Source organism: Propithecus coquereli, unplaced genomic scaffold (genome assembly GCF_000956105.1).
Source record: "Propithecus coquereli isolate 6110/MARCELLA unplaced genomic scaffold, Pcoq_1.0 Scaffold134, whole genome shotgun sequence".
NCBI classification, from domain to species: domain Eukaryota; kingdom Metazoa; phylum Chordata; class Mammalia; order Primates; family Indriidae; genus Propithecus; species Propithecus coquereli.
In genome coordinates, this window is record NW_012137636.1 from 3,256,262 (window position 1) to 3,271,484 (window position 15,223).

Below are 15,223 nucleotides of genomic sequence, written 5' to 3' on the forward strand. Positions count from 1 at the left end.
TAGGCTAACAGAGAAGTCAGACAAATAAACTGGCAGACAAAACAGTGTGGTAAGAGATAGGACAGGGGAGAGTCTAGGTTATTCTAGATGTCTAGCAGGGTGGGGACAGGGAGGAGAGGAAAGCTCCTACAGGAACCAAGTTCTCAGCAAGAAGTGAAGGCTGAGCCAATGTTATCCAGGAGAACTGGCAGGGGCTGGGCAGGACAGCAGAGTGGCCATCCAAGAGAACAGTATAGGTGAAGGCCAAGGGGAACAGAGGGCATGTGACACTGGGGAATGGTGAGAGGCAAGGCTGGAGAGGAAGGGGTAGGAAGAGGGTACGTGGCATAGATCATGAAGGCCTAGTAGCCATGCTGAGGGATTTGGAAGTGCCAAATAGTTTTTAAAACAAGGAGTGGCAGCATTGGATTTGCATATTAGAAATAGCTTTCCAGAAGATTGGTGGGCAGCAAGAGAAGATGCAGAGACCAGTTAGGAGGTGCTGCTGGAGGCCAAGGGAAAAATGACTGTGGATCATGGCAGTGAGGACGGAAGGAAATGAATTGATTTGAGGGCTACTTATGGGAGAGAATCAGCAGGATGACTTTCTGGATAAGGGAATAGGGGAAACGGTGGTGCCATTTGCTGAGATAAGGAGACTGGAGGAGAAGCAAGTTTGGGCTATGGGGTTTGAGGTGCCAAAAAGACACCCCAGTGTAAGCATCAAATGGTCAGTTGGGTACGTGAGTCTGAGGCTCGGGGAAGAGAACTGGGCTGGAGACACAAGTTTGGAAATCTTCAGCAAAAACACAGTAATGAGAATGCCCACGGGACGTGTGTGGAGTAAAAAGAGAAGAAGCTAGTTTTTGACCTCTAGGGGACATCAGCATTTGTGAACAAGAGGTGCCTTCAAGGGAGACTGGAAAAGAGTAGCCAAAGAGATCAGAAAACCCAGGAGTGTGTGGGTCAGAGAAAGCAAAGGAAGGGAGAGGTCAATGATGAGACAGATAAAGATTGGCATGTCCTGTGAACCTAGCAACACAGAGGTCATTAGTTATCTTGGCAAGAGCAGTTCTATGGGGGTTTGGATGCAATGCCAGACCTCTGTGAGCTTGAGAATGGCTAGAAAATCCATCTGGAAAAAGCACAGTGGCTCTGGGAAATCTCTGAGGAAGCAGAGATAGCAGGTATAAGGAACTCCACCAACGATGTCTATGAATGAAAGAAGGAAAGAGATAAGGTAGTTGCCTTGTGGAGATCTTGGCTTTGGGGAGGGTTCTAATTAAGGTGGGAATCACTTGGGCATGCTTAAGGCTGTTGGAAGGCAGCAAAAAGAGTGGAGTGACAACCGAGCAGCTGGTTGGTAGAGGGAGGAACAATGATAGGGACTGGAGGACCAGCCAATGCTAGAGTAAATGGTGAGGGAGAAGGGGAGGCGATGAGCAGTCTGTACAGGACACCAGAGACAAGATGGTGGGATGGGGTAGGTCATCCCCTGGAAGAGAGATTGGCTGTGTATGGAAGAGGAGCTCCTTCTTGTGATGGGAAGAAAGGGGAATCTTGGGAGAGTTTGTGGGTATATGGCGGCTATTTCTGATGGCGTACTATTCTCTATGGAGTAGGAAGTAAGACCATCTTCCAGGAGTGTGGGAGTTGGTGACATGGTGGCAGGTTTGAGTGGCTAATGGACACTTGCTCTATCTGCTCTGGAGAATGGGACCAGGAGAATATAGAAGGCAGCATGTAGGGTCTAGCTGCTGATGGAAAGTAGGAATCCATCAGGGTTCCTGCCTTCTAAGTTATGGGCAGGAGAGAGGAATTAAGGAGTCAGTACCACTCAGTGGCATGGGTATAGACCCAAAGTTGGACAATCCAATTCTGACACATGGGCAAGACAGAAGGACCATGCAGGGGAGGGAGGTGAGCTCACAGCAGAGAGAGTTGCAGTGATGGGCCCTGACATTGAGTTGGAATACCAAAGAGACTTGGAGGCGTTGGAGACAGGGATGTTTAAATTTTAAAATGCAGAAGCAAAACTAGATTCTGTGATAACAAGGTGCAGGGGGACACCACAAGAGTGGGTAAATGACACAGAGAAGGAATGCAGGTCCCTGGAGATGAGGATGTCAAAGAGCTGAGAGTCCCAGTGCTGAAGTCATTCTTAGCATTGGCAGGAAGAGGAAGGACAAAGGCCAATGCCAGAGTAAATGGGGGGCAGGGAGCTAGTGGACAGTCCATACAGGACACCAGTGAGAAAGAATAGAGATGACAAGGAGTTCAGAGGAACTTTCTAGCAGGGGGAAAAAAAGTAGTGCAGTTGTGGGAAAATGAGCCTGTCAAAGGAGAAGGGTCCTCTGGGAAGAGTCAAGTGGCAGCGGCTCTGGAGAAGAGCTGAATGTCTCAGGAACAGATTGCTGCCCTCAGGGAGCACAAGGCCAGGCTGGGTAGAGAGAACAGCTTAGGAGTGACAGGACAAAGCGTGTGACACGTCCAGGTGCATACCCTGGATAATAGGGATAGGAGATGACCATATGTGTCTGAGCGAATCAGTTCCACATCCTCCTCTGTGTTTCAAGGTAGAAGTGAGGAAGGTTCAGGCTTCTGGCAAGGAGTGGGCAGAGGCAGGCTGCATGCATGCAAATGCTGGCCCAAAGAAGAAGCTAGAGGTAGAATTCTTGCCTGCCAGTATTCTTAAGGCTACCTGGCCACCTTCAGTGTGGGAGTAGCTTGGCACCCTTGGGGAAGTCTGCTCTGGTCTAGATAGATTTGGGGAGCTCTGAAAGCCAGCCTCCAGGTCATGGCACTCTTGGCATTTCATACTCCACTCATTAGTTATCTCATTTATTCACTCTTTAATGCATTCATTTATTCCTCAAACTTACATTAGTGTTTCTTCTCTTCTTCCTCTGAAAAGGACTTAAGATGTTCATTTTAGCACCTACTGTGTCAGCCCCAAATCAAGGGTTTTAGAAACGTGCTCTTCCCTGTCTATAACTTTTTCCATGTTCCATTCTATTCAAACAAAATCCATCCTTCCAACCTGGCCTAGACCAAATTTCACCTCCTCCCTGAAAACTAAATCATGTCAGCCATCATCTTTTCTTTTTGGAATTCTTTTAGCATGTATGCTCTGAAGCACACATTTTGCTACTTAACTATATTTTGTTCTAGCTTAGCCTGCATCTTCAACTAAACTTTAAGCCATTTGGGGATGGAGACTTAGTATATAGATTTGTAATGTCTCTAATATCTATTAAGTGCACTAAGGACAGAGTAAGCTCTCAATAACAGGAATTGCATTTTAAAGAGGCATGGCCCCCCTGCAACAGAGTGGTTCTTCATGATACACTGTAACTAGGACTATAATAACGAACTCTCTGAGTTCTCAGAAACACTCACTGGAGCATGAACGGTTTAAATTACAAGGTCAGCTCTAAGAAAGACAGAAGATAACATTTGAAGAGCATTAAAGTAGCAATTTACATTTGTTCTCACCAGACTAAAGGAATACATTATAACACAGTGACAAGCTAATGTTGGAGCTTTGCTGAAAGTTGAATGTTACACAGACATACTTTGTTGCACCCATTTTAGGTTTCTATGAAGTGTGCTGGGATTACGCAGATTCCTGTTTTGGTATGAGCAACTGCTTAGCGAGACAACTGTCAAGATCTAGAACTTGACCCTAGGACATTTCTCGAACACAGCGATCAAGTGACCTAGTTCAAGGAAATGAGAAATAAATGCCACAGCTTTTTCATGTATCTGTCACTCTACGGGTAGGAGAGCAAGTGGGAGGAAAAGAGGAACATTTAGAAGTTCTAAATGGGGCCTTTAAAATGCCAATGTGGAGAAATAAGAAAACCGGTTCCCAGCACAGTCTTCCCTTAACCAAATTTACTTTTTTCATTGCCCAGCTAATGATTCCCTGACCCTTATACCTTAATATCACTAAGCTTTATTTTTCTACATTTCATTGTTTTCCTCTATTATTTTATGTTCTTCCTTTTTATGCTCATTTCCTCCTTATAATCTCCTCTATCTCCATGCCCAAAGTTTAAAAGATATATTCTGTTTTTAATTAAACGTTTTTATTTCAATGCCCAAAGTGTACTTTGCAGTGATAAAAGGATCAGGTTTGCACCCAGGGTATGAGACCAGTGATTCTTCATGCCTGGTTGTTCTTTCAGGTTCCTGCTCTTAGAAGCTGCCTAGGCCTGGTATTTCCATAGTGTCACAAGAGGAAGTACCTTTCTGGTGCATCTGGAACTCCCAGGGCGGGAAGCACATTAAAGATGGTAATTGTAATGCTCAATTTAAGTTCATTATAACCTTAAATTGATTCATAGGATCATCCATGTACAACACAGTTTTTTAATATGCAGCTTGCAGCTTTCAGTTTGTTTGTTTATTTATTTAGCATTCACCACTATGTGGCAGGCACTGGCCTGAGGATACAGATATAAATTAAGTACATTCCCTGCTTTTGTGGGTCTCATAGTGCTAGGGATAAAATGAAATCTGGCATATAATTTTCCATGACTGCTCTAGTTTCTATTCCTTCACTCTCCCTGTGTAAAGTGTCTTTCTTTTAGGGAAAGGAGCATGAGGAATTGCCTACTATTTTATCCAGGTTTAAGGACTCACGAAATGGGCATCATTTGTAAAGCATATGAGGAAAGCTGGGAACCATTCAGGGGGCGTCAACTGCTCAGCTAGCGGAGAAGCTTGAAGCCTAGGGAATGGAGGACCAGTCCAAAGATCACATGGCTGCCCTTGCTCTCCGGCGCTCCATTAGGCTACATTCTCCCCTTGCTTCACCCCATTATGGGTGGTCAGCCTCAGGCTCCGGGAGGACAAAGAGCTTGTCATCCTCCTTATACATCACCCACTACTTTGAATACTTATTGAGCGATTACTTAGATCCAGACAATTACCTTACATATTCTTTCAGCAATTACTTTGATAGATGTAATTGTTAGATACTTTACATACATTGTATGTAAGGGTTGGTATGGGTGAATGCAGTGACTGGAACCTGGACTGAAATTGATCATGTTTCTTAAAAACTAATACTGCACAGTGCCCCTCTCTGGGATTCTCTACCTAGTTGCCAAGCCAAGAAGGGTAAGCACTGATAAGCACTTGTGGAACTGATAAAAACCCAGTGGGTGTGTCTTACACATATGTGTTCCCCTTTCAATTCAGTTCAACAAACTTTCATAGCCAGGCTCTAGCAGTGGTCCTCAACCTTTTTGGCACCAGGGACCAGTTCATGGAAGACAATTTTTCCATGGACTGGTGGTGAGGTGGTGGTGGCATGGATGTCTGATGTGAGGCCCGTTTCCTAACAGACCACTGAGCTGAACTTGCCAGGGTCTGGGGGTTGGAGACTGCAGCTCCAAGGGACAATTGAAGATGGATAAGAAAGATTTCTTGTCCTCCAGAAATTCAAGACCAAGGAAGAAGAGGACTAGAATTAAATGACTTTCAAGTGCACTACAGGAGGCAGTGTTATGACTGATCATTTGATTATGTTATTTCCTGCATTCATCCACTCATTTATTCATTTAAGAAGTGTTTGGTAAAATGGTATCAGTTGAAGGGAGGAAGTTCCTGAATCCAGGGCCTGTCACATACAGGAGCAGACACACAAGCGATCCAATGGTTCAAATGTTGAACCTCTTTTACCACGAGTCTTTCTAATCATTTTTAAAAAAAATCCATCAACAAATTCTTCGTATTATCTTCAGTAGATACTGAAGTAGGTTTCGTTTAACCTGATAAAGTCAACATTAATCCCAGAAGTAACACCGGATTCATGTGACATTGTTTCAGACTCCAAGCCTTCTGCATCCCACTTGCAACCATTTTCTAAAAACCAGTGTACAAAAATAGTCGTTCCCAGCTCCAATAAAGACATTTGAAAATCTAAATTCACAAAATATAGAGTATGAGGGATTATTAATTAGCATGGCAAACACTTTTCCCTCTAAAAAGCATCCACTGTCCCTTTAAAAAGCATAACAGTGAATGGAGGTATTAATAAAGCAATCACTGGGCAAAGAAACATAAAGAGTAAGAACCCACAGCCACGTGAGGTCCCTGGAATTACGACGGAGATTAGTAGAAAGATGTGTCTTGATTTACAAAACTGGGACTTAAAGACAACTTTTTGGATGAAGCCCGTCGGGTACAGCCAGGAAAAGGACCTCTTGGTTGTAATTCATGAGGCAGTAAGACTTTGTGCAAAGAATGAGGAGTTGAGGAGAAGGGATAACTGGGATCCATCCCGTTTTTTTGGAATATTCCTGGTTTCATTTACTCACGCATTCTGCTATGCGAAAGAAAATACGTTTTCAACGAAAGTCTCCGGTCTTATTACCACATAAAGTTTTGCTTTCTATTAAGCAACACGGTTATAGCAGGTGCAACAAACTGAACATACTTGTTGATAATCTTTCCTGCTCGGGCCGTTCCATTTATCATCTTCAGCCTGGTCCCCGATCCCGGTTGTCAGTTTACATTTGTGCCTCGACCTTTATCAGCGCCCCGCGACATACTTTGTTATTTTAAAGTGGGTCGTGCCGGGTCTTCGCATCCAAGAACTAGGGGCAGCGCCGGCGGCGTTCTAAGTAGCGCGGCCACACACTGTGCAGTAAACCGAGACACAGCGCCGGGCGAACGAAGAGCCCAGGGCGCGCGCACAGCGCCCCTCCGTGGCCGTCCCGGGGCGCCTTCCGGGGGTCCGGCCGCCGCGCCCCCGCCCCCCGGGCCGCGCGGGCTCCACGCGCAGCCTTAATAGACTCCGAAACTTCCACCGACGCCCTCCACCTCCAGAAGGCGCTTCCTCCTGCCCCGCCACTCCCACAAAGGAGGTGCGGCCGCTTCCGGAAGGCTGTCTGCGGCCTCACTTCAGCGGAGCCCCGCGCGGGCCCTGAGCAGAGACGGGGTCGCCTGGCGGCCTCGAGGTCGGGCCCCGCCCGCGCCGGAAGTGTGCGCGTGCGCGTTGGCCGTCCCAGAGCGCGCGTCCGGCGCGGAGGGGCGGCGGGGGCGGGGCCGCGGCCGCTCACAGGGTGTCCCCGCCCCCGCCCCCCGGCGTTCTGCGGTCGCCGTGACAACCGGAGCGGCGGCAACGGCGGCGGGCGCGCGAGTCCGGCGCCGCCTCCCGGCCGTACCGCCAGGCAGGCAGCCGCCGCCCGGCCTTCCTGCTCTCCCCGCCTCCCGGCCCGCGGGGAGGGACAGGCCCGCCCTCCGCCCGCCCGCAGAAGAGTGAGCGGCGCCCGGCCGCCCCGCCAGCCCGCTGTTCTTCGGCCGCCGTCCGGGCGCGCGCAGCGAGCGGGAGCGACTATGCCAAGATGGTCCTGCAGGCGCGGAACAAGCACCGGGAGGCGGCTCCCAAGGCTCCCCAGCCGCCCCGCGCCTCGCAGTCGCCGCTGAGGGGAGCGCCGGACATCGGCGCCGGGGAGCCGGGGCCCGAGCGCGCGCCGCCGTCCCCAGGGCGCAAGGGCGCCGCGGGCAGGAAGGGGCCCCGCGCCGAGCCCGCCGCGCCGCTCGCCTGGGGCGGCCTTGGGGGGCGCCTGGCGGCCGGGCTGCGCGGGGCGCTGGGCCTGCGGCGCGCGGGGCGCGGCCGGACCTGGACCACGCTCCTGTTAGGTGAGCAGCCCCGAGCGCGCGGGCGCCGCCGGGACGCGGAACTTTGAGGCGCAGGCCCCCTCTCCTCCCCTTCCCTGGCTTCCTTCCCCTCTTCTCCCGCTTCCGCCGCGCCGAGCCCCGCCGGCCGGTCCCCGCCAGTTTGCAGCCTGACTTTTTTCCTGGGACGATCTTACCTCCTGCTCCCCTACCTCTCCCCGGGCTCAGCCCTCGCACGCTTCCCACCCGCTCTCTTTCTGGGCTTTTAAAAAATGTCCCTGAGATCAACAGCTGCCCGGCCTGGACGCAAACAGGCAGGTCTGAGCTAACGAGACTTGGGCGCTGCTGATTGGTGCGACCGTCCGCCTTCCCGTTATCTTGGCCCCTCACCGCGAGGATGGTTTGCTTTGGCTTGGAAACGATTCCGTGGAGCTCAAAGCAAACTCACGTCCATGTGCTAGAAAGTTGCTTAAACTTATAATTAAATTTCAGCGTGCTTTTTTCCTCTTGGTCGCAAACACCGCCAGTGGTACTTTATTTGTAATTCCCCTCGACACGTCACTTTCCAGGTTGTGTTGTGTTTTGGTCGCCGAGCCTTAATCCTCCCTGCTGACCTAGGAACTGTTGATGAGGAGGACTCTCCTCCCTTCACTCTGCCAGGCACCAAATGGATAATGTGTTAACAATGTGCTGAAAAAAAGTTGAAGCATTTACATGTATGGACCCATTTCAGGTTTTCTTTGTTTCTTGATGGACATTCTGATAAGGCAAGTTATAGCGGTTTGGATAGTAGGCCTATTTTTTCTAACTCAGCTAGTGAAATGCTGTAACACTGCCTTTCCTATATAATAGACTGTGGCTACTGAATTATTTAAATAATGGTGAGTTATCGCTTACTGTATTTTCAAATTCCTGTAATGACCGTAACTTCTGTTAGCTAAGAGTTTGGGGTTCAGTATAGGCGGAAGAATAGAACACAGCAAATTGGCTTCTCCTGGGGTAATAGCCACCGCCAGAAGGTACTCGGTAATAAAAAGCCAGAGTCATTTCTGTATGTGTGTTCCAATGGGCTCAGGGAGGTTGTTATTAGGGTACTTTTTTTCTATAGGAGATTCAAGCCTAGAAAAATACAGTTTTTCAGCACATTTTCTCTCTCTTTCTTTTTTTTTTTTTCAGTAGCGAGCTCGAAAACCTGGCTAGTGTGCAGGTTAGATAAGTTCACCTTGGGGAGGCAGCATGATACAGTGGATGAGGCAGAGCCTTCATGATCCAGTACATCGTGGTTCAGTTTGGTTTGTTTCAAGTTACTTCCTTTGTGAGTCTTTCCTTCTCTGCTAGGTGGGATTATCACATGCCAGATTTACTCCACAGGGACATCTGGGGAGCATAACTGAAAGGGGTGGGTGATACATGGGAAGGTACTTTGTGTTTAAAGCATTTGACAAATTGTAGTTGCTATAATAAAAGCAAATGCATAATAGTGATTTGAGATCTGGTGACAGAATGAAGTTGCATTTTTGTTAAATGGCTAGTGTAAACATTCACTTTGTAGTAAAATATACAATGACATTGCTTTTTCAGGTAGGTTACAATAACAAATTGTAGAATAATATACTATGTATTGCCATATTTCTGCATATTTTGTTTTTTTATAATTGCATTTCCTTTGAATCTTTTTATATTGGATGACTTATATTTGGATTTAGCCCATACCTAAATACAGTTTTGTATTAGTATAACAGTACGATGCTTTGCTTGACTTGCCCCTTTGAACACTGAATGAGATTCAGTGAATGTGGCACACATTCTTGAATGTACCTTGGACAGTAGGCATCAGATGTATGGAGGTTGGATGAACAGACCAAAGTTGAGACTTTCTGTCCTTGTTAACCATCTACATGAGGCCACACCTTGAGAGATGGTTCTGCTGAATGATTGGACCTGGGTGTCTGATTCTTTCTCTGTCTCTGTACTCTCATAGTTAACTATCAGACCTGTTTCTTCTCCATGATCATACCCTGCCAAAGTATCAAAAAGCCACTCAGATCCTGCAGATAGGAACAGAGTTTAAACATTTTTGAAAGCTGCCTCATTTCTTCCTCTTCTCCTTCACAGAATGAGTGTTGAGCTGACACAGTACAGTACTTTAGTGTGGGACTTTAAAATAGCTCTTTGGTTTCCACATTGAGTGGAATTGCATAATCTTTCGTTCATCAAGAGTTAATTTGTAACTGACCAAAAAAAAAAAAAAAAAAGATCAAGTACGACAACAATTAAATATTAAGCTAGACAAAAATGGATTCATTTCTATTTAGGAAGAAATTTTTTAACTTGAAGCTCCGTGATGTTATGGCAATGCACATTTTTAACCAGGGCTCTCTTCATGTGCTAAGCTCTAAGGAACTTGCTGCCTACCACGGTGGCCCTTTCCTTTGTTGGGCAGTGTTAAGCATTGTTAAAAAAGATCTCCTTTAATTTATATGTTTTCTTCTTTTTGGACATTATTTACTTAATTTAATGTTAACATTTGCAAAGAGGGGTTCTTGAAATGCTTATTTTTAGAAGTTTCAACCCAGTAGCTCCCTATATCAGCCAGAGGAGGCAGCAGTGTAGTAAGAACCTTGACAATGTTTCTTAAACTTTTTTGGTCACAGCCCACATTATAAACAATACATTTTACATTAAACCTGCTCACAATACTGAAAATGCAATTCAGTGCATATATACATGTGTCTGTGTGTCTGTTGATCTATTTATGTATGTCAGTATTCTGCCAGGAAACAGATTTAATAAATGGACTGTTTTCAGAAGCACGAGTAGGTTTAAGGAACCCACAAAGGATAATAAATCATCACCCAAGGACTGTCAACAATGGGAAGGTGCTACCACCTCTGGGCCTGAAGGGGAGCTTTATCAGGAGGTAAAGATACACCAGAGCTATGCTGTGGGAGCAAGGTCACCCAGGAAGTGTGACCCGAAAGAACACTCTCCTCCCACCCTCTGGGCTCCTTTTAGTGCTTCTCACTGGCTGAACCTACTAGAAACCCTTAGGCAAGTGGAGCAGGTGGACCTCTCTGTAGGGTCAGTCTCCTGGGACTGGGAACAAGGTGGAGAAGGGAAAAGAATGGATTTGGAGAGTTAAATGGAGACTAACTGGTACATATGCATGTATATAAAAACAAAAGGTTCATGTAACAATATTTACCCCTTGTAATGTGCAGTATGCTCTGATTTTCTATTCTAGCCTTTAAAAACAATTGTTCTTTATAAACAATTAAGTTGATTTCATGATCCAGTGTTCTGACCCATAACATTTTAATCCAGTGTTATGAAAACACTGCTTTACAAGAACTGTGTTCTGATGCTATACTTGTTTCAAACTAGTTGGGTGCCTGAGCAAAGCATTTAGCTTTCTGAGCCTCAGTTTGTGCACATGTAAAATGGAGACTTGGACTAAACCAGTGCTTCACAATCTTAGTTGTATACAAAAGTCACTTGAAATCTTTAAAACATTCTGGTATCCAGGCCTCACATCAAACCAAATTAAATCTGAACGTGGGATGGGAATGGTGGTGGCAGTAGTGGTGGTGGTGGAGGGAAGCATCAGTTTTTACAGTTTAATGTCCTGCCCCCCTTTAGAAACAGACTGTCTAGCATCACTGAGCTGATGTTCCTATATGGCAGCAATTTTCTGGAACTGTAAATCCCAGCCCCCTTTTAAATGGGGACATGGACAGTCCATTTTACCACAGTTTCCCCTAGTCTCTGTTGTTTCCCCCAAGCTAGAGCTGTCATATTTATCATCAGATGTGGCAGGTACTTTGAGTTAAGAGTGAACATTTTTTGTATCCATGTCGCTTATTAAAAGATGGAAGACAAAAGGATAGCTGGAGGAGGCTCTCTGTTTCAAGAGAAAATTTTTCATTTCCTTTGTGGAAATGAAAAATATACATATTAAACATGCAACAAAGCATGTTTGTGGTGAAAGGTTATAGCATAAGATGCCATTTCCAAACAATAAAATAAGGTAACCTGAGTATGGAAAAGATAGATGATAAAATAACATTAGTCCTGTTTGACTCATTTATATCACCTGCCTGGTTCCCACGGTCAGTGGCCCCTGCACTCCTGCTCTAACCTGGTTCTGTATTGGCAGGTCTTCACAACCTCAGCATGATGATATTTTGGGCCAGATAATTTTTTGTGGCAGGGGCTATCGTGTGCATTGAAGGATGTTTAGCAGCATCCCTGACCTCTACCTACTAGATACCAGTAGTACCTCCCCAGTAGTAACAACCAAAATGTCTCCAGATATTGGGCAGTGTACCCTGGGAGGCAAAATTGCAACGTGTAGGGCCACTGGTCTTATTATCCACAACTTGGGAGAGCCTTAAAGCCCGTATGGTAGGAAGGACTTGTGACTTCTTAGGTGAGGGGTAGAAAACTGGGTGGAAGCAGAAAGTTGAGCCCAGGTATTGGGAACTGGGATGGGTGGAGCACTGTGGCATGGTGGAAGCAGCATAGGCATTTCAGTACCGACCTGCATGTGAATCCTGTTTCTGCACTCATCAGCTCGTTCTATACTCCCTTAATATTTCTCACTCTGAGTTGCCTCATCTTTAAAATGGGGATAATAAATGTTTTGGTTATGCAAAAGAGTAAATGAGAAAAATATATGAAAAACTGGACAGTAGGCTCATTCATATTCACCAATTATTGAATGCCTCCTGTGACAGGTGTTATTAGGGATAAAATGGAAAATGAGACTCTGTACCCCCTACCTTCATGAGAACTTACATTCTTGGTGGGGGGAGCAAATAAATGAAAATAATAGCACATTGTAGTAAGTGCATTGGAGGAAAGAAGCTGCTGAGATAGAAAAAAACAAATAGGAAATACCCACTTTAAATAGGGTCAGGAAGGAGGTCTGGGGAGATAGCCTTAAAGTTGAGAAAAGATGTTGGCTGCACAGAGGAAGGGAGAGTATACCAATGAATAGCATGTGCTAAGGTAGAATGGAGCTTAGCATGTTGAAAGAAGAGAGGGTGGTGGTGTATCAAAATGAGAGGGACACAGACCAGATCTTGATAGGGAGCTTGGATTTTATTCCTACTGCAGTGAGAAGCCATTGAGGAGTGTTGAACAGGAGCGTGTCAGATTAAATTTTTTACTTTGAGAAATCTGCTCTCAGAAAAATGGTTTCTGACAGTGCAAGGACAGAAGCAGAGAAACCAGTGAGGAGACTCTTACAGGTACCTAGCAAGAGAGTTGTTGGCCTGGATGAAGGGGGTGGATTTGAGATATAGTTTGGAGATAGAAATGGTAAGACTTACTGATGAATTGGGCTTGGAGTAACAGAAAGAGAAGAGTTGTGAGTAATTTCTAGGTTTTTGGCCGCTGTAATTGGGTAAATAATGGTGGCATTCACTGAGATGAGGAATGGGAGGTGTGGAAGAGGGGACAGGCTTGAAGGAAAAGATCAAGAATTCTATCTTAGACATGTTACCTTTGAGACATTTGTGAGATGTCCAAGTAGAAATGTCAAGTTGATGATGGGACATGAGAGAAAAGGTCTAAGTGGAGACAAAGTAGGGAGTTGTCAGAGAACAGGTGGTCTTCAAATTTATGGGAATTGAATTCATATTCTTATATTCATGGGAATGATAGCATCTTGTACTGATATGGGGCTTACTCTGTGCCAGGCTTTGTTGAGTGGGGAACCTGTGGCCTTAGGGCCACATGTGGCCTTCTGGATCCTTGAGTGTGGCCTTTTGACTGAATCCAGATTTTACAGAACAAATCCTTTTGACAGAGGGAAAGCCAGTGAGCAAGATGGGAATTTGGGATTTTAAAGAATTTCTTTAATGTTTAAAACGATTTTTTCTTCCTAAAATAGATTTCTGGTTAACTCTAAAGAATGTTTATAATCACCTAAACCTGTTTTATTATGAAAAGAAACAGAAGATTTCTGAATATATGATGCTCATAAGCACTCAAATAACAAATGTGATGAGTTTAGTTTGTGTGAAAATAAGGATGTATTATCAATTTGTGATTGATTTTTGGCTAGTAATATGACATCAATACTGAAAGGAGATAAATTTTTAATTATGTACCTATGTGTATTTGGATGTTGCTAAAATTTGAACAATGGCTTCCATACATTTTAAACACTTATCCTATTAGGCTGCATTAATGTCTTTTAATGAGTGTATTAGGCATATTAATGTCTCTGAAAGTTATGATAAATGAGATACAGTTGTCCCTCAGTATCTGTGTGGAACTGGTTCAAGGACCTCCCTCAGATACCAAAATCCAGGAATGCTCAAGTCCTTGATATGAAATGGTGAGTAGTTGCATATAACCTGTGCACATCCTCTTGATACTTTAAATCATCTCTAGATTACTTAGAGTACCCAATACAATTTAAATGGTAGGTAATAGCTGTTATACTTTATTGTTTATGGATTAATAACAAGAAGAAAAGTTTGTATGTGTTCAGTACAGATGCATTTTTTTCCCCAAATATTTTCAATCTGAGATTGGTTGAATCCGCAGATGTGAAACCCACAGATATGGAGGGCCGACTATACTCACGTTATCATAGAGACTATAAGCCTGTGTATGTAGTTCCAAGTGAGGCAGCTTTAGGCTTTATTATTTATATGTTTGATCCTAAATTCTTATTTGCTAGATCATCGTTTTCCTTCAGCTTGTACTTTACCCAAACCATTGGAACATCACTCTTCCAAGGGACGAGTCTACTAGTTTTGTTTAGTTACTCTTAGAACCATTTCTTTCTGCTGGTTACTAGCCATTAAGCTAGTAAAATTACATCTATTTCAAGGTCCGGACCTTTATGCTGTTGTTTAATCCCATAAGAGCAGTATCATTTCATAGGGAAGATTAGTTCTCCATGTATGACCTTTCATAATTCAATCAAGAATCATTGAATAGAAATTTTAAAAAGTAAAAGACTCTATTTTCAGAGTACATAAACCAACAAATATTATAGCATATTTTTGTGCTTTAATACTGCTTTTTATTTTCTCAGCATTATCACTATTATTTTTTTTTCCTGAGGGCATTTGAATGAACAGCTCATATATCTTCATGTTTGTCTGACATCTTTCTCGGTGTTTGACTTTCTTCCCAAGTTGCCAATTGTCAGGTGTGTTTTTTAGCACTATGACCATCACATAATAAATGCTTGGACAGCATTTTGTAATTTTAACTTATTATAGCAGTGAATGGTAACATAATAGCATAGCTGTCAGCAAAATCACTTATAGAAATTTTAGTGTGGTTCACTGTACTGAACGGGATGGGTGTGATTTTATCTACTATTTTATAATAGCACCAACTATATCATAAACACAGTTTATAAATCAACTTGACCAATTACTTTTGAAAACTTGCTATCTAGACAAATTTTTAATTTGTGAAGATTGTTGCAATTGAGAAGAGTTAGGCTTTATTCATATTTTTGTTCTAATTCAAATGTGCTTAAAGTGTACTGTTCTGCACTGCATTTTCCTAGCAGTAATCATTGCTTTTTGTAATACAGTCTTTCAGTGTCAAATGGCAGAATCTTTTTCTGTGAGTTTTAATA

At 44.3% G+C, this 15,223-nt stretch overlaps 1 protein-coding gene across 1 annotated transcript in view; it reads left to right on the forward strand.

Moving 5' to 3' along the window:
* The first annotated feature begins 7,292 nt into the window (after positions 1-7,292).
* The window catches only part of DPY19L1 (dpy-19-like 1 (C. elegans)), a 145,780-nt gene continuing 137,849 nt past the window's right edge, over positions 7,293-15,223 (forward strand). The window contains exons 1-2 of the mRNA XM_012638754.1: positions 7,293-7,635; positions 8,788-8,818. Coding sequence (XP_012494208.1) covers positions 7,338-7,635; positions 8,788-8,818 — 329 coding nt within the window. The 5' untranslated portion in view covers positions 7,293-7,337. The remainder of the gene's footprint in view (positions 7,636-8,787; positions 8,819-15,223) is intronic.